Source organism: Bubalus kerabau, chromosome 15 (genome assembly GCF_029407905.1).
Source record: "Bubalus kerabau isolate K-KA32 ecotype Philippines breed swamp buffalo chromosome 15, PCC_UOA_SB_1v2, whole genome shotgun sequence".
NCBI classification, from domain to species: domain Eukaryota; kingdom Metazoa; phylum Chordata; class Mammalia; order Artiodactyla; family Bovidae; genus Bubalus; species Bubalus kerabau.
In genome coordinates this window covers 30,664,849-30,691,569 of record NC_073638.1, presented here as the reverse complement: position 1 = coordinate 30,691,569, position 26,721 = coordinate 30,664,849, and the positions used below count along the sequence as shown (strand labels likewise).

Below are 26,721 nucleotides of genomic sequence, written 5' to 3'. Positions count from 1 at the left end.
GCGGCAGGGGGATATTCCTCTGAAACCCAGGCCATCAAGTTACAAGATTATTTGGCTTGTGTGACCCAGTTAAATAGCCCTATGTCCTGTGGGCCTCTGTGGACACCTCACCTTCTGTCCCACGGCTGGCTTGGCTCAGCGAAGCCTGCCCACCTGTGAGGACAGAGGCTCCCGCTTTCCTGATGAGAAGAAAGTGCATCAGAAGGAAGCAGTCCAACTGGTTGCTGAGCCGTGGAAAATAATTAAACTGGGGAAGAATAAAAACACTTCTTTAAAAAACCAGGTTAGGTATGAATGTGCAGGGCGTGGCCCCTCTGTATAATTAGCCCCTCTGCTGGCTCTGGGAGCCGCCTGCCTCTCCCGCCTGCCCGTTGTGTCAGGCCCTCCTCTCGGCTCCCGGTAGGTGTGTCTCAGGCTCCGTGGCTACCTGTCTCACTCCTGCAGAGGTGCCGCCGCCCAAGAGGTCACCCACCCGAACCCCCAGCGCGCCGACACAGACCAGCCAGGTGAGCCGCGATGGAAGCTGCAGGCGCCTCCAGGAGCAATGGGGCCAGCCCGGAAGTCAGGGATGTCCGCAGCCCCCTGAGCGCCAACGGCAGCCTGGAGAATGGGGTCAAAGCTGAAGGCAAAGAGGCCAAGACTGCCAACGGGCACGGCGGGGAGGTGGCCGAGGGCAAGGGCGCAGGTGGCGCCCTGAAGCCGGGCGAAGGCAAGAGCTCCCTGTTCTCCGGCAGCGAGTGGCGGCGGCCCATCATCCAGTTTGTCGAGTCGGTGGATGACAAGGGCTCCAGCTACTTCAGCATGGACTCTGGGGAAGGCAGGAGGTCGCCCTATGCCGGGCTCCAGCTGGGGGCTGCCAAGAAGCCTCCTGTCACCTTTGCCGAGAAGGGGGAGCCGCGCAGATCCATATTCTCAGAGCCCCGGAAGCCCTCGGTGTCCATCGTGGAGCCCGGGGATGTCCGGCGGAACAGCTACCCTCGGGGCGACTCCAGCACCCTCCTGCGCTCCAAGTCGGGCTCCGAGGAGGTCCTGTGTGACTCGTGCATCGGCAACAAGCAGAAGGCCGTCAAGTCCTGCCTGGTGTGCCAGGCCTCCTTCTGCGAGCTGCACCTCAAGCCCCACCTGGAGGGCGCCGCCTTCCGTGACCACCAGCTGCTCGAGCCCATCCGGGACTTCGAGGCCCGCAAATGCCCCCTGCACGGCAAGACCATGGAGCTCTTCTGTCAGACAGACCAGACCTGTATCTGCTACCTCTGCATGTTCCAAGAGCACAAGAACCATAGCACCGTGACCGTGGAAGAGGCCAAGGCCGAGAAGGAGGTAAGAGCTGGCCTCCCTCCCAGTAAGCTCCCACCTCATCTTCTCCACTGGGCGCTCCCAGGGTCTGGGGCTTACCTCTCTGCTGTTCCTGGTTCTTTCAGGAAACAGTTCTTTCCCCTCCTACCCCCAGAATGGGAGTCAGAGATGGTTCCCCAATCCTCTACGGCCTCAGAAGTCAAGTCATCTCCTAAATGAACAAAGAGGGGCTCAGCAAAGATGGGGGCCTTGGCCAAGGTCATAGGATAAATTCAAGTCAGGCTAGGAAATCAGCATTCCATCCTGGGCTCTCTGCCTGGCTGGGTGCTTCTTCCTTCCTTTCTACTTAGGTGCTAAGTCACTCAGTCGTGTCCAACTCTTTGTGACTCCATGGACTGTAGCCCACCAGGCTCCTCTATCCATGGAATTATCCAGGCAAGAATACTGGAGTGGGTTGCCATCGCTTTCTCCAGGGGATCTTCCCCACCCAGGGGTCAAACCCGGGTCTTCTGCCTTGCAGGCAGATTCTTTAGTATCTGAGCCACTAGGAAAGCCACCTCTTTCTACTTAAGGGAAAGAGAATTCTTCCTAGCTGAGGAGGACTGGCTCGTGGGGATTAGTCATGGGTGAGGAGGAGGGAATTTGGGGACCACATCAAGACCCTTTCTTCCCTGACCTCGGAGTTGGTCTCTGTAGGACAGTGGCTCCTTCTTGTTCTGTCGGATCCCCCAGCCAGTCTTGACACACCCAGCAGCCTCCTTTATCTTTCCCTCAGCTGGACCCTCAGTGCTTTGTGTGTGTGGCCGTTGCCTATAGGTGGACACTCGTAGTGAGGGTTGGAGTTGGTGGGGAGGGGTGTACATATGTGTGTGCATGTGTGTGTGTTTTATATGCACGTGGTGTTTATATCTGTACATGGATGTTTGCATATGACTGTATATGTGGCAGGTAAGTGTGTTTGCATGCGTTCTGTGTACGTGATTCTGCCTGTGCTTCTGCGGGGAGGAGCAGAGGCGTGTGGAGGCTTGTGAATGTGGTAAATCTTTCTCCTGGAGAGGGTGTGCTGGGATAAGGGCTCGTCTGTGGCTCCACAGATGCTGGGACTGCTCCCCCCTCAACAACACAGCCCCCTGACACGGGGCGGCCAGGGGTCAGCCGGGGTCAGCCATGCTCATTGTCAAGGCAGGGGACTCTGCTTTCTGTACCCCACAGAATGGGGCAGCATAGCCCCCCGCTCTGTGCCCAGCCTTCCTGACCTGAAGTCTGTGTGTCACTCTTTCCTATCCATACTCCTGGGCAGGAGAGACGAGTCAGAGATGACAAAAGACTCAAAGAGCCTTTTCAGGAGCCTTATTTGGCCCAGGAAAAAAAGGTGGTCCGAGTCTCCCTAACTCCCTGACCCCAGCCTGGCTTCAGGCTTCAGACAGGGAGATGGAGATGGGGCAGGGGCCATGGATCTCCTCCAGGATTTCACTTACGGAATCAAAACAGAATGCGGGTTAATTATCCTCAACCACCACAATCAAGAAATTGCAGAGCCCCAGGCTGGGTTTTAGGAGACCTCAGTTCTAGTTTTTCCTCGAGCCAGCTGTAAGACAGGGGGCAAGTCCCTCATGTTCTCTCAGGCTTGGTTTCCCTTCCCGTGAAACTAAGGGATTGGACTAGATTGGAAGTTTTCAAATGACCCCCTGGAGTCTGAAGATTCTTAGGAATGTCTCTGAGACGTCAGGGATGAGGAGGGGGGCAAACTGAGGCCAAGAAGGCAGGAGCCCGGGTTCCTATCACTACTGCAAGCAGCTGTGCCACGCTCGCGCTCAGTCATGTCCGAATCTTTGCAACCCTTTGGAAGTAGACCGCCAGGCTCTTCTGTCCATGGGATTTTCCAGCACCTGCCCACTCTGGTAGTGTTGACTGGAGAATCCCATGGAAACAGAACCTGATGGGCTACAGTCCATGGGGTCACAGAAGAGTCGGACACGACTTAGTGACTGAACAACAACAACTCTTATTTATTTGTTATATGTGTAGGGCTTGGTCCCAAATTTTATTTGAAACCAGGGTATCTCCACTTAAGAAAAGCCTGAGTGCCCCAGAGGACAGGACACTCTTGGGCAGTTTTCTCTGGCAATACCTGGGACTTGGAGTTCATACTCTAGGGCTCGTGATGTAGGTCAAGAGGCAGAGCTCACACGCACAAACCAGTCTGGGGTGCATCCGCCTAGTTACACAGCAGCGGCTATAAGTAAACACCAACTTGCAGAGGACAGAATGCTAGGCTGGATGGAGAATGAGCAATCTTGCCATCTCCTCTCCACCTTGCATGGGGACATAGGCCCAGAGGAAGGAAGGGACCTGTCTAGGCTCAGTGCTTAAGGAAGAAGCCCCCTGAGTCCTCTTCCAGTGTTTGAGAACAACTGGGGGAAGAGGGATGGGATTCAGGAGGTGTGTGCCTTACAGGGGCTCAGGGAGAAATGTCTGATCCATTGGAGTGACTTAAATGGTGGGAGCTTCAGACTGTGTGTGTGCGTGCGTGTGTGTGTTGCAGCATAGGTAGGCAGGGAAGGGTGGTGCTGAGCAGCTGAGTGGAGACAGAGATGGAGTGGAGCTCTTTGTCCAAGCCTAGCCCCGCTGGAATGTCAGACACTGGGGGCGTTGGCACAGAGCAACCTTAGGTAGCTTGACAGATCAAAGTGAATGAGCCTGTCAGCCCTGACATCTTCAGAGGCAGCCCCTGCAGACCCAAACATCAGCCTACACACAACTTTTTTTGCAAGAAGTCCTGTCCAGAACCTGTTCTGCAGGCTGGTAGGTGAGGCCCCTGATGAGGCCATCACTGATCTATCATGGTTTCTTGCATGAGACTGTAGACAACACCCTGGGCTGCAGTGCGTTTGGGCCTCCTCTCTGCAGAATCCGAGCAGAGGTGGTGTTGGAGAAAGGCTACTCGGCGTGCCGCCAACATGACAGGCCTTCCTCTGCCGACCCAAGATCAGAAGGTTTCCAGTTCCACTCTGAATGTCACAAGGAGGGTCCACAGATGTCCTGAGCTGTACTCCTCTGCCTCTGGCTTAGACTGATGAGATTTCTGTTGTTGTTTAGTTGCTAAGTCGTGTCTGACTCTTTTGTGACCCCATGGACGGTAGCCCCCCAGGCTCCACTGTCCACCGGATTTCCAAGGCAAGAATACTGGAGTGGGTTGCCATGCCCTGCTCCAGGGGATCTTCCCAACCCAGGGATCAAACCCACGTCTCTTACGTCTGTTGCATTGGCAGGCGGGTTCTTTACCACTAGCACCAACTGGGAAGCCCTTGCAATGTATACATCCATCTTTTTCTGTATCTCAGGGTCTGTCTTCTGTCTCTCCCAAGTACCTTCTGCTGCATCGGGTCAGAGTGGAGGATTCCTGGCCACGACAGGGTAGTCTGCCATTTTGTGGGTTCTCTGGGCTCTAGGTTGGCAGTCTGGCCAGGCATGGGGAGGAGCACTCAGGACAAGCATTGCTCTGGAGGGCGAGGTCCTAACTCAGAAGTGCGGCTCAAATTCAACACCTCGGCCGCTCTCCTGACGCCATCGCTTGGCTCAGCACCTTTCTGCTGCAGTGTCTGTGGCTTTGCCTCTGGTCTCGTTGCTCAGTTTTTTCATGAGCCATGGCCAGCTGCTGGCCATGGGCAATTGCTGGTCTTTGAGCTTTGGGAGATGTGCTGGTCTGGGCTTTGGGGGCTCTCTGGGTGGACCACCATGACCAAGTTCAGGAAGAGGAGCCAAGTGGCTAAAGGCCTGGAATGGGGTTGGGGGGTGTCTGGGACCACTCTTCTTGGAGATATTGGGGGGAAAACTGCCCCTGGAAAGGGTGAGTGAGAAAGGAGGTGGGATGACCTCTGTGGGTGCTGAGGAGGAAAGGACCAAATGAGAGAAGTATAGAGATAGGAAATGGAGAAAGAGAGTGCCAGGCAGGAGGGCAGGAGATGGCTCATCTTTTTGGAGTACATTGATGTGCCAGGCGCTGGCCTGGGCATTTACACCGTTACTCCTGACAACAGTCCCACGGATGGGAGTATCTGCACCTATATTATAGGTGACGAAATGGGATCTGAAATGCCTAGAGACTTAACCAGTGTTACAGCGCTGGGGGTGGCTGAGCTGGGGGTGGCCGAGCTGGGATTCAAACTCAGTGTGGCCATAGCCCAGCCTGTCCTCTCTCACTATTTTACATGGTTGAGGCCATGTAACCATGTAACATTTTAAATGTTGTTTTCATAGGGTTGGCAGAGGCTCCTCGGGGTTCCCTGGGAGGTTCTGGTTCAGGGTACGAGATCTGCATTTTTAAGTTACCCTCAGGGATTCTAATGTGTAGCCAGGTTGGAAATCAGGAACCTAGTCCAGTTTTACCAGGACGAAATGGAGGCCTGGGAGGTGGGGTAACTTCTCAAGGGCCCACTGCTGGTCTGGAGTCCGCTTGAATGATGCTTTTCCCTGCCCCCCATCTTGCCCCTTCCGCATCCTGACGTTCAAGGAAGCAGGAGGAACGGTGAGTCCAAACGAAGCCGACGAATACTGGGCTGGTTGACATCTGGGTGGGAATGGGGAAATCTATCCAGCATTTCAGATTCTTATCTAGATAATTACCATTTGTCTGGAAGTACAAATTTGGCAATTAACTGGCTCATTTGGCAAATGCCATAGCCAATGGCCCGTGTGGTTAATTCAGACCAGAGGAGGATCCTGGGCCCCATTTCCCCTTCCCTGGGGCAGCACAGGCACACCTGTCCAGGTGAGTGCTCTGGTGTGTCTGCACCTGAAGGCCCTGTCTGTCCCAGCCAAGGCACCACCAGCTGCTGGCCACCACTTTGCTCCCCCAAGGCCGGAAGGATTTCAAGGCTGGGTGGCCTACGCAGGGCCCGTCCCAGCCACAGAGAGAGAGGCAACAGGCGGAGTGTGGGAGAAGGGAACAAAGAAGGCATTTAGGGGCAGGTCTGGGCAAGGCAGAGGGGGTGAGCAGAAGGAAGTCAGAGGGAGGTGTAGACGGGGTGGAGCCGACAGGAGCTGAGGCCCCATCAGACATCAGGGGATTTAATCAGATTCCTAGGGAGGAGGGAAGGGCTTCCCAGGTAATGCTAGTGGTAAAGAACCCACCACCTGCCATGCAGAAGGCTTGAGAGACACAGGTTTGATCCCTGGGTCAGGAAGATCCCCTGGAGGAGGACATGGCAACCCACTCCAATATTCTTGCCTGGAGAATCCCATGGACAGAGGAGCTTGGTGGGCTAGAGTCCATAGGGTCGCAAAGAGTCGCACACGACTGAAATGACTTAGCAAGCCCAGGGCAGAGAAGGAGAAAGCAGGGCCTTAGGGGGTGATGGGGAGGTGTGGGGAGGACAGGGAGAAAGGCAGAATCCATGAATTGCCCCACCTATGAGGTAGCGGGTGGGGAGGCCTGGCACTACGACGTCCTGGGTGATACAGAGAACAGCCCAGGGGTTGAGGCCATGTAACCGAGCTGAGTCCTGTCTCTGTGTCGTGGTCCTCCCATTTCCTCACTGGGAGAACTCAGGCAAGCTCCTCAATCTGCCTCGGCCTTGGTTTCTGTACCTGTACAATGGGGACAACACGGCTTACCTCCCCAGGGGGCTTTTGAGATGAAAGGAGAAATGCAGACACACAGTGGATGCTCAGCAAAGCAGTTAGGGTCCTTCCTTCTATGGTGGCAGGAGAACCCAGGATTTCAGAACCTTCATATGTTACACTGTTTTCTGACTCCTGCCTCATCTAGCTTTTGTGCAGCCTGGCCAGAGGGAAAAATTGCCAAGGACTAAATGGATGCTGTTTACATCCCCAGAGGTCTCAGCCCCAAACCCTTCTCTCCTAACAGGGTAGCACCCTTCTAGTAGCACAGAACTCAGAGCCCAAGGTCCCTTCCAAGATGCCACTGTGCTTGGCAAGTCAGGGCTTGCGAGGCCTCCACTCCACCCGTGTTGACTTCCCCAGTGCCCCAAAGAAACCAGGAGACCGGTCTCCCCCGCCCTGACTGATGCTTCCACCCACGGCTGCAGACAGCAAGGCTCCGCTTTTAACCCTGCCCGTGCATGTTTCCAGATGGCTGGCAGCCTCTCCCTCCACCCCTCCCAGGTCACTGGCCAGCATCTCTGGCTCTCCTCGGCACATCCCCTCCTACTAGCCTCCCTCTTCCCAGCCTCTCTTACACAGGCTGGACCCCAGGGGCTGACTCCTGCTGCCCTTGGCTGAGGCTCTTCACTGTTTTAAAGCCCCTGGACTCCCCCTCCTCTGGATTCAGTGCCATCTTCCTCCCTCTTGGCCAGTGAGTCTGTGCCCTTGTGGGTAAGACATTCCCAATGCACAGACCTCTGTGCGTTCCACTGGCTCCTCACCTCCCCCTTCTCTAGGAAAACCTTCTACCACTCACAGGGGGTAGCCCGCCTGCACCCCGTTTATCTTCCTTCTGTTCTGTTTTCCCCCAACATCCTCCAATCTTCAGTTATCCACCATCTAGTCTCTACATCCTCAGGGCTTCCCTGGTAGCTCAGATGGTAAAGAATCCACCTGCAATGCAGGAGACCTGGGTTCAATCCCTCAGTCGAGACGATCCCCTGGAGAAGGGCATGTCTACCCACTCCAGTATTCTTGCCTGGAGAATCCCATGGACAGAAGAGCCTGGTGGGCTACAGTCTATGGGGTCACAAAGAGTCGGACACGACTGAGCAACTTTCACTTCAGTTCACATTCTCAGCCTGATGTCTTGACCTCCCTCCTTTCTGTACACTTCACTCTGTATCCTGATGGTGTACATACCACACCTGGACCCCAGCACACACCATCCAAACCACTGAACACCACCAGGACCCACCTGCTCATCCCTGCCTGCTCCCCCACTTACCTGTGCTCTGTGGGCCTGCCTGCCTCCCTGTCCTCTCCCTTCCGAGCTCCAGCCCATGGAAGGTGCCTGACAGAGCAGTGGTGATGGGAGCAGTGGTCAGTGCTTTTCTCTAGAGTCTCACCTGCCTGGGAAGTGGTCCTCTTCCTACCTCCATGAAAGACGGAGTGACTGGGGCATGGAGGAGTTTAGTAACTTGTGAAGGCCACCTGCCTGGAGGTGGTGGTAACTGGATTCGAACCTCTGGACTCCCAGTCCTGGGATTCCCCCAGGCTTGTTTCATGGAAGAGTTGCCCTGTCACCGCTGCCCCAGGCCTGGGGAGTGAATGCACGTTTGCTCTCTGCTTTCCTTGTTCTGGGTGCGAGGTGGGGGTGAGGAACCCCAGTGCCAGCCACTCATCTCTGAGCTGGTGACAACATCTCAGCTGCAGGGGGAGGTGGATTCCAGCGTCCCCCACCCAAACCCTCCTCAGGCCTCACTTGCTGCAGATGAGGGGGTGAGGGGGTTATCCAGGAATGGGAAAGTTGCCCAGCACTGTTCAGCCTTTAGGCTTCTTTCTCACAGCTTGGACCCATTACCAGTCCCAGGCTTCTCAGGAACCTTCCAGGCCACCAGCTCTGCCCACCTGTGTTTTGGGCTCTTGGCTCTGCCCGCCTCCTGCAGAGTCTCCACTGTCCACGTGGGGTCTTTTTGTCTCTGCTCTCCACCCTCCCTCCACCCTGTCTGTGGACAGCTGGCTTCTTCCAGCCTTTGTCCAGAGATTGGGCCAAACCCCCATCCTCATCTGCTTTTATTCCTCTTTACAAACATTTCCTGTCTTGGCTGGTGGCATTTTCCATGTTGTGGGATTTCTCGTGTGTAGCTGGTGGGGCGCTGGCTTCCTGAGAAGAACTGAGAGTCTGCAGCCCGGAGAGCCCCAGGGTGTGGGCAGAGGGGCGGGGTGGGAATCTGGGGCTTCGGGTCTGGGAGCTTTTCGGCTCCCGCCCCAGTCCTTCCCACCTGCCCCACCAGCTTCTCAGTGCTTTTTTCCACAAAAGCCAGGATGTTCTCTCCTCCATCAGTCCACTTCCCTGGGTCTCTGCACCAGGGACCCACCAGCACCCCCTGGCCTGGGGAGGCATCCAGGAATTGTGACGTGTGCGCACAGCTGCTCAGGACTCCTTGCCAGCACAGCTCACATTCCTGGTAGTTTGTGGCATCCACATCTTGATTCTTCTTGTGTTTCCTCAAGGAGATGGCTGGAAAGGGTTGGGACTCTGTTCAAAATCCAGTGTAACGGGGAGACCTTGAGCACTCTGGGGTGCTCTCAGATGCTGTCTTCCTGCTTTCAGGTGGAGATCATCCACCTGCCTTTCAAACTGGAAGGTGTTTTGGGAGCACCAGTGGGGAACCCACAGAACCAAAGAGGTGCCTCTTGGCTGGACTGGATTGGCCTTAGCTTCATGAGGGCTTCCCCAGTGGCTCAACGGGTAGAGAATCTGCCTGCAAAGCAGAAGATGTGGGTTCGATTCCTGGGTTAGGAAGATTCCCCTGGAGAAGGAAATGGCAATCCACTTGAGTATTCCTGCCTGGGAGATCCCATGGACAGAGGAGCCTGAAGGGCTACAGTCCACGGGGTCACAGAGTCAGACTCAGCTGAGTGACAGCATCCACATGGTTCATGCTCCCCCTTTTGTGTTGTAGCTGCTTTTCAGAGAAGGGCGTTTCTCCAACAGAAGGAAGGAAGGAAGCTATTATCCACACTTTCCATATCAGAACTTATGTCCCAGTTCACTCCTGATAGATCCTCTTCCCAACCCACCCCAGACCCTGACAGCCCATATTCTCTTCCTGAGCAGGGAACCTAGACCCTCTCTTTCCCTTCTCCCATCCACCCTCACTGCCTCGCTCACTGGCCTCTCTCCTCCCCCAGGGATTCAAATAAAGTCCCAATCTTGCCCAGACTGCAAACTGGGCTCCATTTCCCATAAACAGGTTTATAGCTGTGCCTGCCCAGACAGACTCCCCACTGGCGGCAACCCAGACTCCTGCTTGCAACACAAGCCTCACGTCATGTCATAGAAATGCTGTACCCTCTTACTGCCATGGGACGCTCCCTGGGCTGGGCTGGGCTGAGCTGGGCTGGGTCCCCTTTCTCCTGTAAGCTGCTCTCCAATGGCTCCAGGTCCATTGAAAGGAGTGGGAACCCCCTAATGAGCTTCCTTCCTGCTCACATTGGGTGGAGGGCCTGGTAGAGGGTCCGCCTTACAAAGACATGGCTGGGTTGCCCAGTCTCAGAGCCCAGAGTTTACAATGAGGTGGCGCTTGACTTGTTGCTGGATCCTTGGTGACTGGCACAGTGCCTGGCATATTCAAGGGCCCAGTGAGTGTTGGTTGAATGAAGGGCAGAGTGATGATTTGTGGGCCCTCCTCCCTGACTCTCTGGATCTTTTCCACTTCCTCCCCCTGACTTCTCCTCCAACCCCGGCTCCTTCCCTACAGACGGAGCTGTCACTGCAAAAGGAGCAGTTGCAGCTCAAGATCATTGAGATAGAAGATGAAGCTGAGAAGTGGCAGAAGGAGAAGGACCGCATCAAGGTGAGCAGCGCCCAGGGTCTCCCCCCCAATTGGTGTGGCCTGGAGAAGGCAGGCCTGGGCCTGGGCTCTTGCTCTTGAACCTGGCTACATAAACAGCTCATCAGTTCACTTTCTGAATGATGCTTGGTTCTGGCTGAGGCTTCAGTGGACACACCCTGACTCCTCTGGAACTTTTGGACCCATAGAGTTGCCCAAGCGTGGAATGATGTTTCATGTCAACCCATTGAGTGGGGGGAGCTGCTGATGGATAAGGAAGGGTGAGCTGTAAAATCACCCTGGCCATCTCTATCAAGAGATAGGATCCCTCAGTGATGCCTTTGAATGAGATTCTTGGCTGAACAGGCTTGCAGGGTGGGGGCAGTAGAAATGCCCTGACTCTATGCTGGGAACATAAAGATGCACCCCCTCCCCTCTCCCCTCACTCTGGACCCAGAGCTTCACCACCAATGAGAAGGCCATCCTGGAGCAGAGCTTCCAGGACCTGGTGCGGGACCTGGAGAAGCAGAAGGAGGAAGTGAGGGCTGCGCTGGAGCAGCGGGAGCAGGATGCAGTGGACCAGGTGAAGGTGATCGTGGATGCTCTGGAAGAGAGGGCCAAGGTGCTGCAGGACGACAAGCAGATCAGGGAGCAGCTGCACAGCATCAGCGACTCCGTGCTGTTCCTGCAGGTAATGAGCAACTCTGCTACCACTCAGCCCCTCACTCCTTCCATCCCACTCAGCCCCCGACTCCTTCCATCCCATCCAGTCCCTCACTCCTTCCATCACACTCAGCCCCTCATTCCTTCCATCCCATCCAGCCCCCCACTCTTTCCATCCCACTCAGCCCCTCATTCCTTCCATCCCATCCAGCCCCTCACTCCTTCCATCCCACTCAGCCCCCCACTCCTTCCATCCCATCCAGCCCCCCACTTCTTCCATCCCACTCAGCCCCTCATTCCTTCCATCCCATCCAGTCCCTCACTCCTTCCATCTACTTACCCAAACCCTCATCCACTGTCCATCCATCCATGTATCCACCACTCATCATCCATCCATCCCTCTAAGCTCCATTCCATCTGTCTACTTAATTTCCATCTGAGCCATCCTGCCTACTTTAAAGATGGCACACAAAGATCACCATGTACCAACTATGTATTAATAGTACTTCAGGCTTAGTACTTCAGGAAATAGCTCTGTGATAGATTAGCGATGCCTGCTTTGGGTATGGAAGGGTGGCAAGTAAGCATGTGGATTTGCTTTCTTTGATCTGGTCTGTCCATCCGTTCCTCCATCCTTCCATCTGCTAGAGTATTTTGGGCACTATACACCCAGTACTGTTTTAGGTGCTGTGGAGACTAGAAAGGTAGAAGATGTAGTTTTTGCCCTCAAGGAACTGCAATCCAGCTGGGAAGATAAGACACGCACAATTAGAGAATATAGAAGAGTGTGTAATTAAGTGATAAAGCCTATGGTTCAGGAGATAAGTGCCTGTGGAAGCTCTGGGAAGGGCAGACAGGATGGAGACAGTTTTGTGGAGGCAGTGGAATTTGAACTGGGTCTTGAAAGCTCGTTAGGATTTGAAAAGAAGAAGAGAGTCTCCAGTAAGGGAGAAAGGAGGTAAGACGTGCCAAAGAATAGAGGCAGGACTGAGTGGTCACACACAGGGGAAGAGACCACTGTGACTGACCCACAATGCTAGTAATTCCTTGCCTTTCTCTGGTGGTTTCACCCCAAAGACTTTGCAGCTTGTGTTGCTCCCATAAACCCAAATAAAACCCTATGGGTAGGCACCGAGCATCCAGTTTAAGAGATGGGAGCCACGGAGTCACATATCTCACTGCTAGTGCCATCAGGGATATTAGCATCTAGTGGATTTTATTTAGTTATTTTTTTTTAAGTTAATTTTATTTTTTGGCTCGTGGGGATCTTAGTTCCCCAACCAGGGATTAAGCCCGTGCCCTCAGCAGTGAAAGCACGGAGTCTTAACCACTGGACCGCCAGGGAAGTCCCCATCTAGTGGATTTTAGTCAAACCCTCTCATTTTACGGAAGAATAAGAAATGCGTCCCCACTGAGGAAAAGTGAGGCCAGTTACTAGCCGAGCTGGATGTGGACCCCACCTCCTCTGGCTCCCGGATGAATCTTCCAGCTAGACTGTGGGTCCCCGTGGCTCCTAAAGACCCAGGACACTAATGGCTTCTTTCGTTTGCTGGTAGGAATTCGGTGCTTTGATGAGCAGTTACTCCCTGCCCCCACCCCTGCCCACCTACCACGTTCTGCTGGAGGGAGAGGGCCTGGGGCAGGCTCTGGGCAACTGCAAGGACGACCTGCTTAACGTGTGCATGCGCCACGTCGAGAAGATGTGCAAGGCGGACCTGAGCCGCAACTTCATTGAGAGGAACCACATGGAGAATGGTAAGTCCCCTCCTGCAGGCAGGCCCCAAGGCCGTGGAGGTTTTCTCCCAGGTCAGTTCCTGCTGCTTGGCTCAGGCTGGCACCCCACCAGCTGGGACCTCACTGTTTCCAGCCTCCAAACTCACCTAAGGGTGTCTGGACAAGGACTCAGAGATGGTACCCTCCTCTCTCGAAGTTGCTGCCCAAGGTATGCAGCTATTACAAGGGGCCTCCGGGGAGCATCCCAGGCACTGGCTAGGGAGATGCACCGCTAGCGACAAATGTCTTCTCCCTGGATTGTCCATCAAACTCGGGGGTTGGTTTTACAGCTCTGCGTCTGACTAGGAGACCTAAGCCAGGAGCCGTGTGGATGCTGCAAATTGTAAGGGCCAGACTGCAATCTGGTGGCTTTGTAGGCTCCAGGGGACATGACCTAGAACTGCATGCATGCTTGGAGGGAGAATTTGCCTGTCATCATGGCCGTGCTGAGCAGTGTTGAGCCCAGAGGTGGACTTGGCCTGGTGGACTGGCTGGGCGTGGTTGAGCACATGTCTCGGTGACTCACCAGCTCCCCTGAAGTCAGCTCTCTATTGAATCACACTGTCCTCTGCAGAGGCATCTGAATCATCTTCATAGAAAGCCTCCAAACATGAGAAACTGCCCCGTTAAGTGCTTTTCCACCAGTCCTAGCCCATCCCTTTAGGGCCCGAAGCTGGACACTTTCCCCAAGCTCCACCCGGTGGCCCAGACCTTGAGGATGCAGCCTAGTTAATGACTTCTAGCTGCAACACCCAGATGAAGTGACCCTGTCTTTGGTCTCCAAAGGGAGTATGTGATTCTTTGGGGCATGAGAAGGGGGTGTGGTGCGCTGAGGGGCTGGGACTCAAGGTCTGGTGTCTGTATATCTTGGGAATGTTGACATCACATACTGTCCCCGGGAGATGTGAGGGACATTGCCACCCTGAGGACAGATAAGCCACTGCCGCAAGACAATCATTTGGCTTCAAGGGGCACTTGGGTCCTGAAATCCTCCTAATGACAATGGCAGTAACCCTGACAGGGATGGCCCTCTGTGATCCGGTGCTCCCTGGATGCTGGCTTTGTGTAAGCGCCTCCCTTGTATTATCTTAGTCTCCCGGCAGGATGTATTACATCTCACAGAAGGAGATTTTCAAAGGGCACATGGCTAAGCGGGGGGCCGAGCTGGGTTTCAGGCTCTGTTATTTAAAACCCTCCGCCCACATCTTCTCATTGGAGAAGCTGCTGCTCGTGGTGGTCCGCAGAGGAGTAGGGGGTGTGAGGGTCAGGCTCCCTGGGGCACAAAACTGCTGGGGGAGCTCCTCAGCTGAGGTCGGGCCAGACCCATGAGGACGGCCTTGGCTGCGTTGGGGTGGCCTGCGAGCCTCACGGGCGCAGGGACCCCCGCCTCCCACCGCCACTCGCCCACGTGCCGTTTCCAGGTCATGACTGGCCGTGGCCTCTGCGCAGGTGTGGCCCTGCGCCTGCACAAGGTGTGCGGGGAGACCGCTGCTGGGCGCAGGATGCGCCGTGCTGACGTCAGCGGCTCTACACCTGTGCCCGGGGCCCTGGGCCTCCGAGTCAGCGTTTTGTCACTGCTGTGCTGCTGGGAGCGTGTCTGGATGTAGGAGGTGGGAGGTGGGTGGCCGGCGAGTCAGACCTTGGGGTGACCATCCTCTCTTCCTTGATGGCGGTCTGTCCACCCAGCTAGGGGCTCAGTTCTCACCATCAAAGGTGCGGGGGCTGAGAGACACCAGGGCATCTCCCTCCTGGGCTTGGTGGGGAGGGAGCTGGACCAATATCAAAGGGGATGTTTGTTTGTCATGACGTGCCTACTGTGCGCCAGGCCCCTGCTTGGCCCACGTGATGGAGATGAAGGGTGAGGGTCTAAGTCCCCACTCCTCCTCTTGCCCAGGAGAGAGGGAGAGGGAAGGGAAGTAGCAAGAGAGAGGAATGGGGTGGAGGGCAAGCGTGGAGCCACAGGTCTGTTCAGGTTCAGGGCTCTGCTGGTGGGTGCCAGGAGGGGGCAGTCGGTGCCCCTTCTGAGTAGCTCACTCCCCTCTGCACAGTTCCACTCAGCCACTTGGATCCTTGGGCCTGGAGGCCAGTGCTGGGACCTCATTCCATCCCTTGGGCTGTCAGCAGTGGCTGGGACAAAGCCAGAAAGTGGGCATGGGGGCTCGAATCCCAAATCTGCCTTTATGGGCCATGTGACACTGGGCAGTGGCTTCACTCACCTCCTGAGCCCCAATCTTCCTATCTGCCACCCTGGTATCTTCATACCAGCCCAAGGGTTGATGGACACATCAGACAAGAAATGGAACTCAGTAGCACCTTGTTAGTTGCAAAGTGCTGTGCTCACCGTCTCCTCATAGGAACCAGTCCCAGCAAGGCCGGATGGCCCACTGAGCCCTTCCCTCACCCACCAGGAGCTCAGGGCCAGAGCGGGTGCAGGGCAGGGGGCCACCGTCTCTGAGGTTGGGGGCCTCGCCTCTCCCTGGGGCAGAGGGGCCACAGGCTGACTCAGTGATGCCCCAGTGGGCCAGCTCGTCCTGCCACCTGTCCCTCTGCTGACCCGAGCTCTGTCCTCCCAGGTGGTGACCATCGCTACATGAACAACTACAGTAACAGCTACTCCAGCGAGTGGGCTCCAGACGCCATGAAGAGGTACTCCATGTATCTGACGCCCAAGGGTAAGAGAAGGGAGCGGGTCCTGCCGCTGAGAGCAGGTCCAGGAGAGACGTAGCCCAGTTCCCCAGGGGGCGACCCTCGTGGACTTGCCTGGGAAGGTCCTTGCCTGGACCTGCCTGTTGTTTAACGCCAAGTCATGTCTGACTCTTTTGTAACCCCATGTACTGTAGCCAGCCAGGCTTCTCTGTCCATGGGACTTCCCAGGCAAGAATCCTGGAGTGGGTGGCCGTTTCCTTCTCCAGGGGATCTTCCCACGTCAGGGATCTAACCCATGTCTCCTGCGTCTCTACCACTGATCCACCCGGGAGGCCTTGTGCCTGCTTACTGATGCAGTCACCAGCACCTCCTCTTGCTCTGCATTTGGCATCTGCTCCACTGGTTTCCCTGCCCTGGGCCACCCCCGCCCCTACCTCCAGCCCACACCTCCTTCTCTTTCCTTCCAGAGGGACTCCTGACAGTCTCATCCACGTCCATCCACAGGCTGAGCTGCGTTTTGCTTCTGCTTAGATTTCTGTAGTCCTGGAGGAGGGCTGGCTCCTCCAGAACCATCCTGCTCCTCAAGGCAGTGGGGGCAGGGATCAAGGGCTGCTCTTGTAAATTCCTCACTCCCCCTCCCCCAGGCAGCCAGCCCTCCCACCCAGGCCCGGGTGAGGGCCAGCCTGATGGGCGGCTGCCCAGCTGGGTGAGGGAAGAGACCAGCGCCGGCCTGTCCTTGCCCTGCGGTAGCCCGTCACATTCTTTGGCATCAGCAACAAACAGACCACTGTGATGCTTGTTACATAAGGGTGGGTGTGCCCGGTAGACAGAGGGGTGCATGCACGTGTGTGTTGTGGAGGTCAGGGGTCAGGAGAAGAGAGGGTATGTAGGGAAGGGGGAGACAGGAGAGTTGGGGAAGACACCAGGGGCCGGGAGGGGGAGCCTTGAGGCCCTGGGCACTGACTCACACCCTCAGACACTCATGCACAGCGGGAGGGACCCCAGAGGGTATTTGGAGAGGTGAGCTCAGCAGAGAGGAACCTCAGCCGCCCCACCCAACGTCAAAACAACACCTGGGTTTCCGAGGAGGCAGCTGGGCGCAGGTATCCTGCCCTACATTCCTAGTGGGGGCCAGCCAGGTCTGGGCCGGCGAGTTCTACTTCCTTCCCTCCCCGGGGGCGCTGTCCTTCGTGCCTAGTTCTCTGGGAAGATGAGCTGTGTTAATCAGCTGTCCCAGCATCCCCGGCTATGGTCCAGACCTTTGGCTCACCAGCTTCTGAGGACCAGACCCAGGGTGGTATCAGACCCCGACTGGCCCTGCGGGGCTGGCCTGCTCTGTTGCAGATGGAGGGGAGCCGAGTAATAATGGTGGGGGGGTTTGAGGAAGGAGCATGGACCCGCCCAGATGTCACTGGAGAGCCAGGGCCTGGTGGCCTTGGGCTGGTCACTGCCCCTTCGTATTCCTACCTGAGAAGGAGGGGGTTGGGCTCAGCTGCCAGGAGAGCCTCCAGTTCTGCGACCCGTGAGTCAGATTGTGACATTTGTAGGCAGAAGAAACAGGTTCATCCAGTCTCTGCCCCTGCACCGGGGGCAGGAAGGAGGAGGAAATCTGCCCTCTGGGGGCTCCCAGGCTCAAGACAGAGACAAGGGAGGGGCCAAGGACAGTCAGCACAGAGGTCAGGAAGCGGGGCCAGCGGCCCTAGTCCGGGAGCTTTGGGGCAGTGGGGCTGGGCAATGAGACTTCTGGAGGAGAGGTTAGTTTCCAGGCTCCCTGAAAGAGGGGCTGAGGGCTTGGTAGAGAGGGCATGGCTGTGATGGACAGAGGGTGAGGGCCGAGAGGGATGGACCGAAGGTGTGAAGGTTAGCATGCTTGCTCTCCTCCAGAACGGGAGTGGGGCTGGTTAGACAGGAGGGCAGGAGCCGATGCGCGCTCTGACGCACGCATGCGATGTCTTCATCTGTGAAGTGAGGGTGTGGAGCCCCTTTCTGCCTTTCTCCCCAGATGGTTGTGGAGCCCAAATAGGGGAGGGAGGGAAACCCATGCCATTTAGGGCCAATCCCCGGGGAAAGCATACCCAGGTGGGGAGGTATTCATGGTCCCAGCTCAGCAGCCCCTCCAGCTGGCAGCCCTCACTGCACCGCCGCCCCCATGGTGGTCCTGGCCCAGCTTCCTCACAGACACCCCACCTCTCACCCAGCCTCTAGGGTCTCAGCACGTAGGGCCTGGCGCAGCGGGGCTCTGGTGACCCTCAAAGCCCCTAATTAGGATGCCCACACATCTTAGTCCATTCAGGACTCTCCAAGTTTACATTGGTACCCTCAGCCTGACTACTAGCATCATCCCTCACTCTCAAAACTGCTCCGATCTGAATGGTAAATTACGTGGTCGCCTTATCCTAGACCCAAGGGTGCTGTTTTGGTGGTAGAACCCAGGTCCTGACCCAGGCTGTTTTGGGGGGGGCAAGGATTCCTGCTTGACACCCCTGAAATCAGAGCCACAGGCTCCCCGGCTGAGCCAGACCCCCTTTCTGGGATGACAGCCCCCTCCTCATCCCCTTCACAGGTGGGGCCAGGACCTCGTACCAGCCAGCCTCCCCCAGCCGCCTCTCCAAGGAGAAGAACTTCAACAACCTGTATGGTACCAAAGGTAGGAGGCGGCTCAGCAAGAGGGTGGCAGGGCCTCTGTGTGGGGCCATGCAAGCAGCAGGTGGGGGCTGGGTGATGGGCAGGGGGCTGGACTCCCCATATGAGGTGGACTTGGGGAGCTGAAGTGGAGTTGGCCTGGAGATGGGTGAGGAGGGGTCCTACCAAGCTTAGGGGGTGTTCATGTGTATGTGTGTCCGTGTGGTTTGCATGTGTGCCTGTGTGTACGCATGTGTGTGACATCATTCGGCTGAGGAAAGGCAGCCAGGCACCTCCACATCACTGGAATCCCTGAGTCCGTAAGGTCTTCTCCCTGAAGGATGAGTTGGGGAAAGCGGACCCCAGGGCGAGGTGTGTGAGGACTTCCCTCAGCAGGTGGCAGGCCAGGGGTTCACAGGGGACCTTTCCTTATTTGTGCACTCCTGTGTCAGAAAGTTGGACACTGGTTAAAACAGACTAAGGTAGCAGGCAAGGAAAAGTCAGGTGTGCTATGGGATGGGCCATCCCTGCAGACCCAGGAGGTATGGTTGCCAGGAGGCAAGCGGGTGACTTGTCCTTAAGACCCGGAAGGGGTGAAATGGGGGTGGAGACGTGCTTCCCTAGGGAGAGCTGCCAAGTGCAGGGTCCCCTCCTCTGCCCAAAGTGCGGAGGGCACTGCTCTGCCGAGGGCAGGGCCCAGCCTTTGATGGACCCAGATTCGGGGGGCTCCTGGGTGTGTGCCACATGCAGATGGGGAGGGGACTCGGGCCAGCTCCACCAGAGTCCCTGGGGACACAGCACCAGGGGTCTGGAGAAGCAAGGAAGGAAGTGGGGGTGTTGGTAGATCCGGAGATCTGGGGGTTGGGGCACCATGGACAGGGCAGTGCCCAGGCCTCTATGTCCAGGATTGGATTCGTCACAGGCACCGGACGCTGTGAGCTCTGTGAAGGCAGATGCTGGGTCTGTCCTGTTCCCCGCTAACACTTCAGGGTCCAGAAGGATGGGCTCAGCAAACATTTGTTTAATGGGAGGAAGAGGGGGTGATGAATGGATGGATGAGGGGGCAAAGAAAACGGCCCCTTGGAGCCTTGGGTGGACATGCTTAGTGAGAGCCTTAATGCAGACTCTGTCAGAGATCCCTATGGGCGGGGGTTCATGATGGGGCAGGCGGCCAGCCCCCCACCCCCATCTGATCTCTGACCCCTTCCCCCCCAGGCAGCAGCAGGAGAGCTCCAGGGCTGGGGGTGCCTCTGTGGCGTGAGCTCAACTGAGTGGAGCCGCCGTGCTCAGAGCTGCTGAAAGGGAGGGTTTGGAGTGGGCAGGCCTCCATGTGTGGGGGGTGGCGGGGTGGGGGGCTCTCGAATGCCCTCGTGGTGTCCCTGCCACACTGTCTCCAGTTCTTTTTATATCCATCTGCAAATGGAGCATCACAGCCTGCTTCAACCTGGCACACAGAATTTCAGGGATTGTAGCAGCTGCCTCTGTCTCCAACTTTTAGCTTGTGTTTGTGTTTATTTGTTCCTTCACTCATTCATTCATCCATCAGCCGGACAGTGAGCACCTTCCAGGAGCCAGGCTAGGTGCCGGGCACTGGGTGGAAGGCTGGGTCAGACGGGCACACCACCTGCCCCCACAGAGCCAGTGGGGGAGATGGACCATTCAACGTGTAATTACAGTGTGATACAGGGCATGGGGCTGAGACACACGCTGACTTGGGGGAGACGACGTGGAAGCTGATGCCTGAAGACCCAATGCATGAATTTACTAAGTGTCGGGGGGCAGGTGGACTCTCCTGTGCCAAAAGCCTGGGGCAAGAGTGAGCCTGGTGTGCATCAGGAGCTCAGGGTGCAGCCTGGCTGGGGTGTTGAGTGAGGACGGGAAGGGGACAGGGAAAGCCAGGAAGTGGAGGTGGTGGAGAGGGGTGGGAGCATCAGCTCAGGGAAGAGCTGAGGGTCTTGTTAAGGACTTTGTTCCTTAATCTGAGAGTAAGGACAGGACGATGCTTTAGAAGGACAGCTTGATGGCAGGAAGGATTGGTCAGAGGTGTGATGAGGACTCAGCTGCCTCCTGGCTGGAGAGATTTGCAGAAATGGCCTCTGCTCACTGCCGAACCCCCCACCCCACGTGGCAGGCCGCCCAGGGCTGACTCTGCTTCCTTTCCCCACCAGGTAACTACACCTCCCGGGTCTGGGAATACTCCTCCACCATTCAGAGCTCTGAGGACAAGCCTGCGGTGCAAGGCAGCTCCTCCTTCTCCCTGAAAGGTGAGCTCACCCCCATCGGGCCCTTGTCTTTGGGGCTCTCTGTAAGCCCTGCCTTGGTCTCTGCTCACTATGCCCTGCCTCCATCAGGTCTCTGCTGTCAGGAGGGCTGGGCCACCGCTCACGGGTCCCTCAGGATGCACTGTGATACAGGGCTCAGTGTTGGGGGTGGGGGAGACACACCACACCCTCTGTATCCCGTGCCCCGACATCCCCGGGGGCTTCCATCAGGCTTAACTCCCGAGTCTTCCTACTGCAGAAAGTTTATTTAACTTTGTCACCCAGTGACTCCCAGCCTCAGGTGACTCTAGAACCCTGTGGCCCAAGCACCTGTCAGCCTCCCACAGAGCCAGAGTCCTGCCAAGTCCCCTCTGGGCCGGGCGGACTACGTGATCTCGACGGCCTCCCTCCCGAGTCTGGTTCTGCCCCCAGAGCTCTTTGACAAGACTGAGTGGTCGATGCCTCCTGTCCCCTGGGGTTGAGGTCATTCCAAGGGGCTGGCCTGAGCCAGACCCCAGCTCCCAATGGACCCGCAGCTCTCACGTTTCTTCCGAAAGGTCCACAGGGCAGCTCTGGGGGTGGAGGGAGCAGGTCTATCTGCCTTCTAGCTGGCAGACCTCTGGCCTGGGAGCCTGGATAAGCAGGCTGGGTGGGCTCGGGTGGGAAAGGCGCAGGTGGACCCCCAGGCAGCAGCCTCAGACAGTTGCTTATCCAGCTGCCCTTTCTGGGCTGGGTCCTGGCCTCTACCCAGGGTGGGATTCTGGGATCTACCCGCAAGGGGATATGACTAGAGGGTCCCAGACTGCAGGATCCCCAGATCAGGGTTGCGCTGGGACTTGCTCTGGCCTGTCTGGCTTCCAGCAGGTCCTACCCTGCTCTCTGGTCAAGTGTGGCTCAAAGGCCACCAAGCAGGAAAGATGGCCCCCCCTTAGGTGTGATTCAGAGCTTTCCTGCTCCTCAGCATCTCCCTGGCGGTCCATAGTCTCTCCAGGTGGGGGGCCCTTGCTCTAGGAGAGCCCCTCCTCAAATACACCAGGACCCCCGGGACGCTTGCTGTCATCTTCATGCAGATCTGCTCAGAACTGGCCTAGATGGGGGTCCTGGGCATGGGCTGCCCGGTGGCTCCCACCTGCATCTACTCTGGGGGTGCTGGGGAGGCTGAGTGAGTGCTTCAAGAGCAGCAGTGCCCACAGGACGGGTGACCCCCTCTGGCCCCTCCTAGGACCAGTGCTAATGGCTCTCTCTCTCCTGGCAGGCACTGGGAAAGTCCCCTATCAGTTCACCACCTTGGGACAGGCCACCACAGAGTTTTCCAAACCACTGGACGGCAGTGGGCTGTTTAAAAATAATCCTGGTACCCGCCTGTTTTGCATCACCCCTCTTTTCTCTCCCACAGCAGGGCAATTGGGACATCCTACGGGGCTCTCTGCCACTTCTAGGGTGTCCTGGTCCCTCCCATCTCCCCAGAGCCCCCTGGCAGAGGATGCATGCCCCCCCGCCATCCTAGCCTACCCGCCCCAGATAATCCCTGCTGTACAGGCTGGTCCCCTGGACCACACCCCACCCCACCCCATCCCCACCTCTCTCGTGGCTGGCCTGGGGTTTTCTTTCTGGGAACTGAGAAGTGACCTGAATTCCCCCCTTGTCTTAACCTCCCACTCAGGACCTGAGGGACCCTCTGCTTCCTCCTCTCCTTCCAAGGCTGCCCCCACCCCCAGATGCAGGGAGACAGCCAGGTTCTCTGCTCTGGCTCTGCCTCCTTGCCAAGTGTCTGCCCTGGGAAGGGCTAGCCTCGCTGGCAGCCCGGCAGCGCTGCAGGTGGTTCTGGGCCTGACCAGCTCATTGCCTTCAAGCAGCCCAGTGCAGGGCTCCAGCCTGCCCCTGCCAAGACAGACCTTATTAATTTCTTGAGCTCCTCTATGTCCAGGTCACAGTCTATTCCTTCCCAGGCAGCCTTGTCGGTCTCTGCAGGCTGAGGGCTGATACTGCTTTTCACAGTTCTGTGGATGGAGCCCCTTACAAACCAGCTGGGCTGGGGCAGAGGGATGGGGAGGTGGGCTCAGACAGCACTGCCCCAGACTAGCATCTCCAGGACCCCAGACCTAGACAGCGCCCCATGGACTTGCTGTTTGAAACCTGGACCACAGCCACATTACTGCCACTCTCTGGGCCCCAGCCTCCTGCTTGGGAAGCAGGAAAGAGGAAAATGAACTGGGGAGGTGGGACAAGAGGGTAGGTTTCGAGTCCAGCACACCTGGGCTCCAGTTCTGACCGCTGATTATTATCTGTGCAGTCCAGGACAACAGGAACAGGGAAGACCTAGGTGGAGTCCAGCGCAGTGCCTGGCCGGAGGCAGGCCGGGCGATGGGGAGCCTCGTCCATGCAGGGGAGGGGTTGGGGAGTTGGAATGAGCACCTCCTGGCGGAGATGGGGCAGACTGTGCTTATAAAGGGGCTTTCCTGGGCTTTGGGGAGGGAAGGAGAGGGGCCTTTGGGGTAAGCCTGTGGGGGTGTGGGTGGCGATCCCTGCAAGTGGTGTGATCCTGGCCTGGATTTGGGGTGATACTCCCCTGCTGCCTGGCCCAGCCCACCTGGCCTGCTCCTCCTCCTTCTGTCTGCCTTGGTGCCTCCTCCCTCCGGCCTACCTCCTCAGGATTTTCCATGGCAACCCCCCGGCTACACTTGGTAATGGGCTGGATGGAGCTTGGAGGTCACTTTAGAGAGGGCATCTGTGCTGCTCCAGCCCAGAGCCCCTGACCACCAGCCTGTGCTCCCTCTGACTGGAGCCCCTTGTCTTCCCAGGCTACCCTTCCCTCATCAGGAGCCAGAGTCCCAAGGCCCAGCCCCAGACCTGGAAATCCAGCAAGCAGACTTTACTGGTGAGTGAGGAGTGCCCGCCTGGGCACTAGCATGTCCAGAGTGGGCCCTGAATGGGGCTCCCAGGGGCATCTGGTCATCACTTGTCCAGGGCCTGTGGGAACATGGTGATATCTCCTGGCCACAGGATGGAGAGAGGAGGCAGTGGCCTGAACACCAGCTTCCAGCAAAGGGTAGTAAAGAAAGACAAGGCCTGATAGGCAGGGAGCCTGGGTAAGCACAGATTTTCTGGGCCTTGATTTTCTAGTCTGTAAAGTGGGCAGTTTTTAAAATTTGCAGATGGTTGTTGGCTGCCTCTGCTTGTTGAATGGTGGCCAAAATGCTGAATATGGGGGACTGGCATCCTGGACACGATGCACCCCACTTCCCTGCGCAGTGCCTGGCTGGAGGCAGGCCGGGCGATGGGGAGCCTCGTCCATGCAGGGGAGGGGTTGGGGAGTTGGAATGAGCACCTCCTGGCGGAGATGGGGCAGACTGTGCTTATAAAGGGGCTTTCCTGGGCTTTGGGGAGGGGAGGAGAGGGGCCTTTGGGGTAAGCCTGCGGGGGTGTGGGTGGCGATCCCTGCAAGTGGTGTGATCCTGGCCTGGATTTGGGGTGATACTCCCCTGCTGCCTGTCTAGTTCTGACAGCATAGAGGCCATTGGGATGATAGTGTGGGTGAAACAGAGGCTGTGAAGTTGGGAATAGAGATATTTAAGATTCGATAGCTAATGTCGCTGAGTAGGGGCATCAAAGAGCAGAACAAGAAGGAGCATGGTCTTGGAGTCCAACCACCTGGTAGCTGTGGGACCCTGGATGAGTCAGAGCCCCTTTTGGGACTCCACAATGCAGTGCTGAGATGGGATTGATCTCTAATATCTGTAGATCTGACATACTGAGCCCCGCCCAAGACCTCAGTGATCAGGGGCTGTCCTTGATGGACAGCTGGAGGCTGGGCCTGTGGAGGCTGGGCCTCCTCTTGGGAATGCTCTCTCCCAAGGCCTTTGCCAGGCCCTGCTGAAGGGGTCAGTCAGCTGCCTTGGATGGAGGTGGCTTTTGTGTGCACAGGGCCTGGAGCCCCTGGCTCCCTGCTGTCTTTGTATTTGGAGGTCAGAACATAGAGGTGATTTGCTCCTGGCTACAAAGAGTGACTGACGCTGGTTTAATTGGAAGAGAATCTTTAATTTGTTGGCGATGGAACTAAGTGATGGTTTGTGTAATTTGAACCAGGCCCAGGGCCACTGCAAGAGCAGGGCTGCAAAAAGCAGATATGGGAAGAAAAAGGAAGGCTTCTGTTCCTGGCTCAGTCCTTCCCCACCCGCCCCCTACTTTCTCATCATCCCAGAGCCCCAGTCCCAGCGCAGAAGACTCATGGCCACCTTGAGATGCCTGGCAGGGCAGGGTTCTGCGGTCCCCAGCTGGCACCAGCACAGTGGGGAGGATGCGGGCAGGTGCTAGTGTGGGCAGAGGCTGGCCTGGGAGTCAGGATGCCTGGGCTCTTGCCCCAGTCCTCTCACCAACTTGAGTCATTCTTCCCTGTGGCTCAGTTTTCCCATCTGTAACATGGGCAGATGGCCTGGATGATTTCCTAAGTCTTCTGACTTTCATGTGCTGTGACCCTGAGCCTGGGAGGAAACAGGTAGGGGATGGGTGTGTATGTGCTGGGAGCATCCTGCCCAGATGCCGTGGGGCTCTGTGCCCACCCACCGCTCGGCTCTCAATAAGACAGCACTATTCACTGACCTGCCATCCATTTGCTTGACCCAACCTTCCTTTAAGAAAGGCTTTGGCCATTTCTGGGTCTACCCACTTCACCTTACTGACTCTTCAGGGGTCCAGGCTGGCACCTGGGGATCAGGAGACTGGATCCAAGCCCTGCTCTCCTGCTAAGCAGCTGAGGAACTTTGGCCATCTCTCCCTGCCCTGAATCTCTGTCTCTTCCATTGTTTAATGAGTGGTTTAACCAAGGCCAGAGCTAAGTTCTCTTAGCCCTTGCGTTCCACAGGCCCTCAGTTCCACGGTGGACCAGATATAGGCAAGGAGCTACTGTAGACACAGATGTCCAGGCAGGCAGGCCCAGGGCAGCAGCTGGGGTCGCCCTTGGGGTCTCCTGAGATCAATGGGGTGTGAAATGGGCCAAGGCTCTGACCCAGTTCAAGGGCAAAGCCACTTCCGGAGACCCTCTAGGGTCCAGGGCACTCCCAGGGGCAAGCTGCAGCTGAAATGTGCTCTTCTGTTGCAGCCTGGAAAGTGGTTGCTCAGGGCCCTGATGAAGTGATTGGGAGGAGAGGGGCGTGCTGATTTCATGAAATTGCTGCAGGATGTAATACACAGGGCTGGCAGGAAAGTTGTCACCCTCTCTGTCCTGAGAGATGCTTCCTGAATCCTGATGAGGGGACCAGGATGAGAGAGGTGGAGGGGCTTGCAAAGTGGGGAGGCCCCCAGTCTGTGTTGGGCTGGGCGGTGGTTCACCCTCTCCACACCTGCTCTGTCAGGGAGAATGATGCAGAGAGAGCAGAGGCCAACCCCTGAGACTCAGAAGTGCTACGTTGCCATGGGTGGAGGCAAGGGTTGAGTTCTGGAGCCAGGTTGCTGGGGTTCAAATCCCAGTGCCTCTGCTTACTCGCTAAGGGACCTTGGGTGAGTTGCTTAGCTTCTCTGTGCCTCGGTTTGTTCATGTATAAAATGGGTTTCCTAATAGTAACCCACTTAATTGAGTGGTTGTGGAAATTCAGTGAGTCCGTCTGTGGAAAGCCCTACACCAGGTCTGTAGAGTAGAGAACGCTGGATGAATGGGAGCTATGATGGTGCTGGGAGGGGCTTCCTGGGCATGGAGAGAGCATTTGACCAGGCTGAGGTTCAAGCTCACCCGTTAACTGGTGGGAAGAATTCTAATCAGGATGTGAACCCGGAGACTCTGATACCACTGGCGCCCACCCCAGTCCCAGGGTAGATGGAGCTCACAGGTTAGGCCACAGGGCCCTAGGGTTATTGGGGTTCAGATCACTGCTGCTTCCTGGTGGAGGTGAGGGTGTGGGGTCTGGCTGGCGGGCACACATGCCATCGGACCTCCTAACCACTCTCCTTTTCCCACACAGTCGCACTACCGGCCCTTCTACGTCAACAAAGGCAATGGGATCGGGTCCAACGAGGCCCCATGA

At 56.9% G+C, this 26,721-nt stretch overlaps 1 protein-coding gene across 1 annotated transcript; it reads left to right on the top strand.

The window, feature by feature from the left end:
* Positions 1 to 516: 516 nt before the first annotated feature.
* Positions 517 to 26,721, top strand: TRIM29 (tripartite motif containing 29). Its single transcript, XM_055548002.1, has 9 exons — positions 517 to 1,320; positions 10,668 to 10,763; positions 11,197 to 11,430; positions 12,959 to 13,157; positions 15,749 to 15,847; positions 18,385 to 18,468; positions 20,612 to 20,707; positions 23,506 to 23,582; positions 26,659 to 26,721. Exons 1-9 carry the CDS (start codon positions 517 to 519, stop codon positions 26,719 to 26,721), a joined length of 1,752 nt encoding a protein of 583 aa, XP_055403977.1.

What these genes read in the sequence shown, in the direction of transcription:
- TRIM29 (XM_055548002.1), top strand. Translation starts at nt 517, where the DNA reads ATGGAAGCTGCAGGCGCCTCCAGGAGCAATGGGGCCAGCCCGGAAGTC. An exon ending in ACTCCGTGCTGTTCCTGCAG is followed by an intron (nt 11,431 to 12,958) that starts GTAATGAGCAAC and finishes GTTTGCTGGTAG; the next exon opens with GAATTCGGTGCTTTGATGAG. An exon ending in CTCCTCCTTCTCCCTGAAAG is followed by an intron (nt 20,708 to 23,505) that starts GTGAGCTCACCC and finishes TTGTCTTCCCAG; the next exon opens with GCTACCCTTCCCTCATCAGG.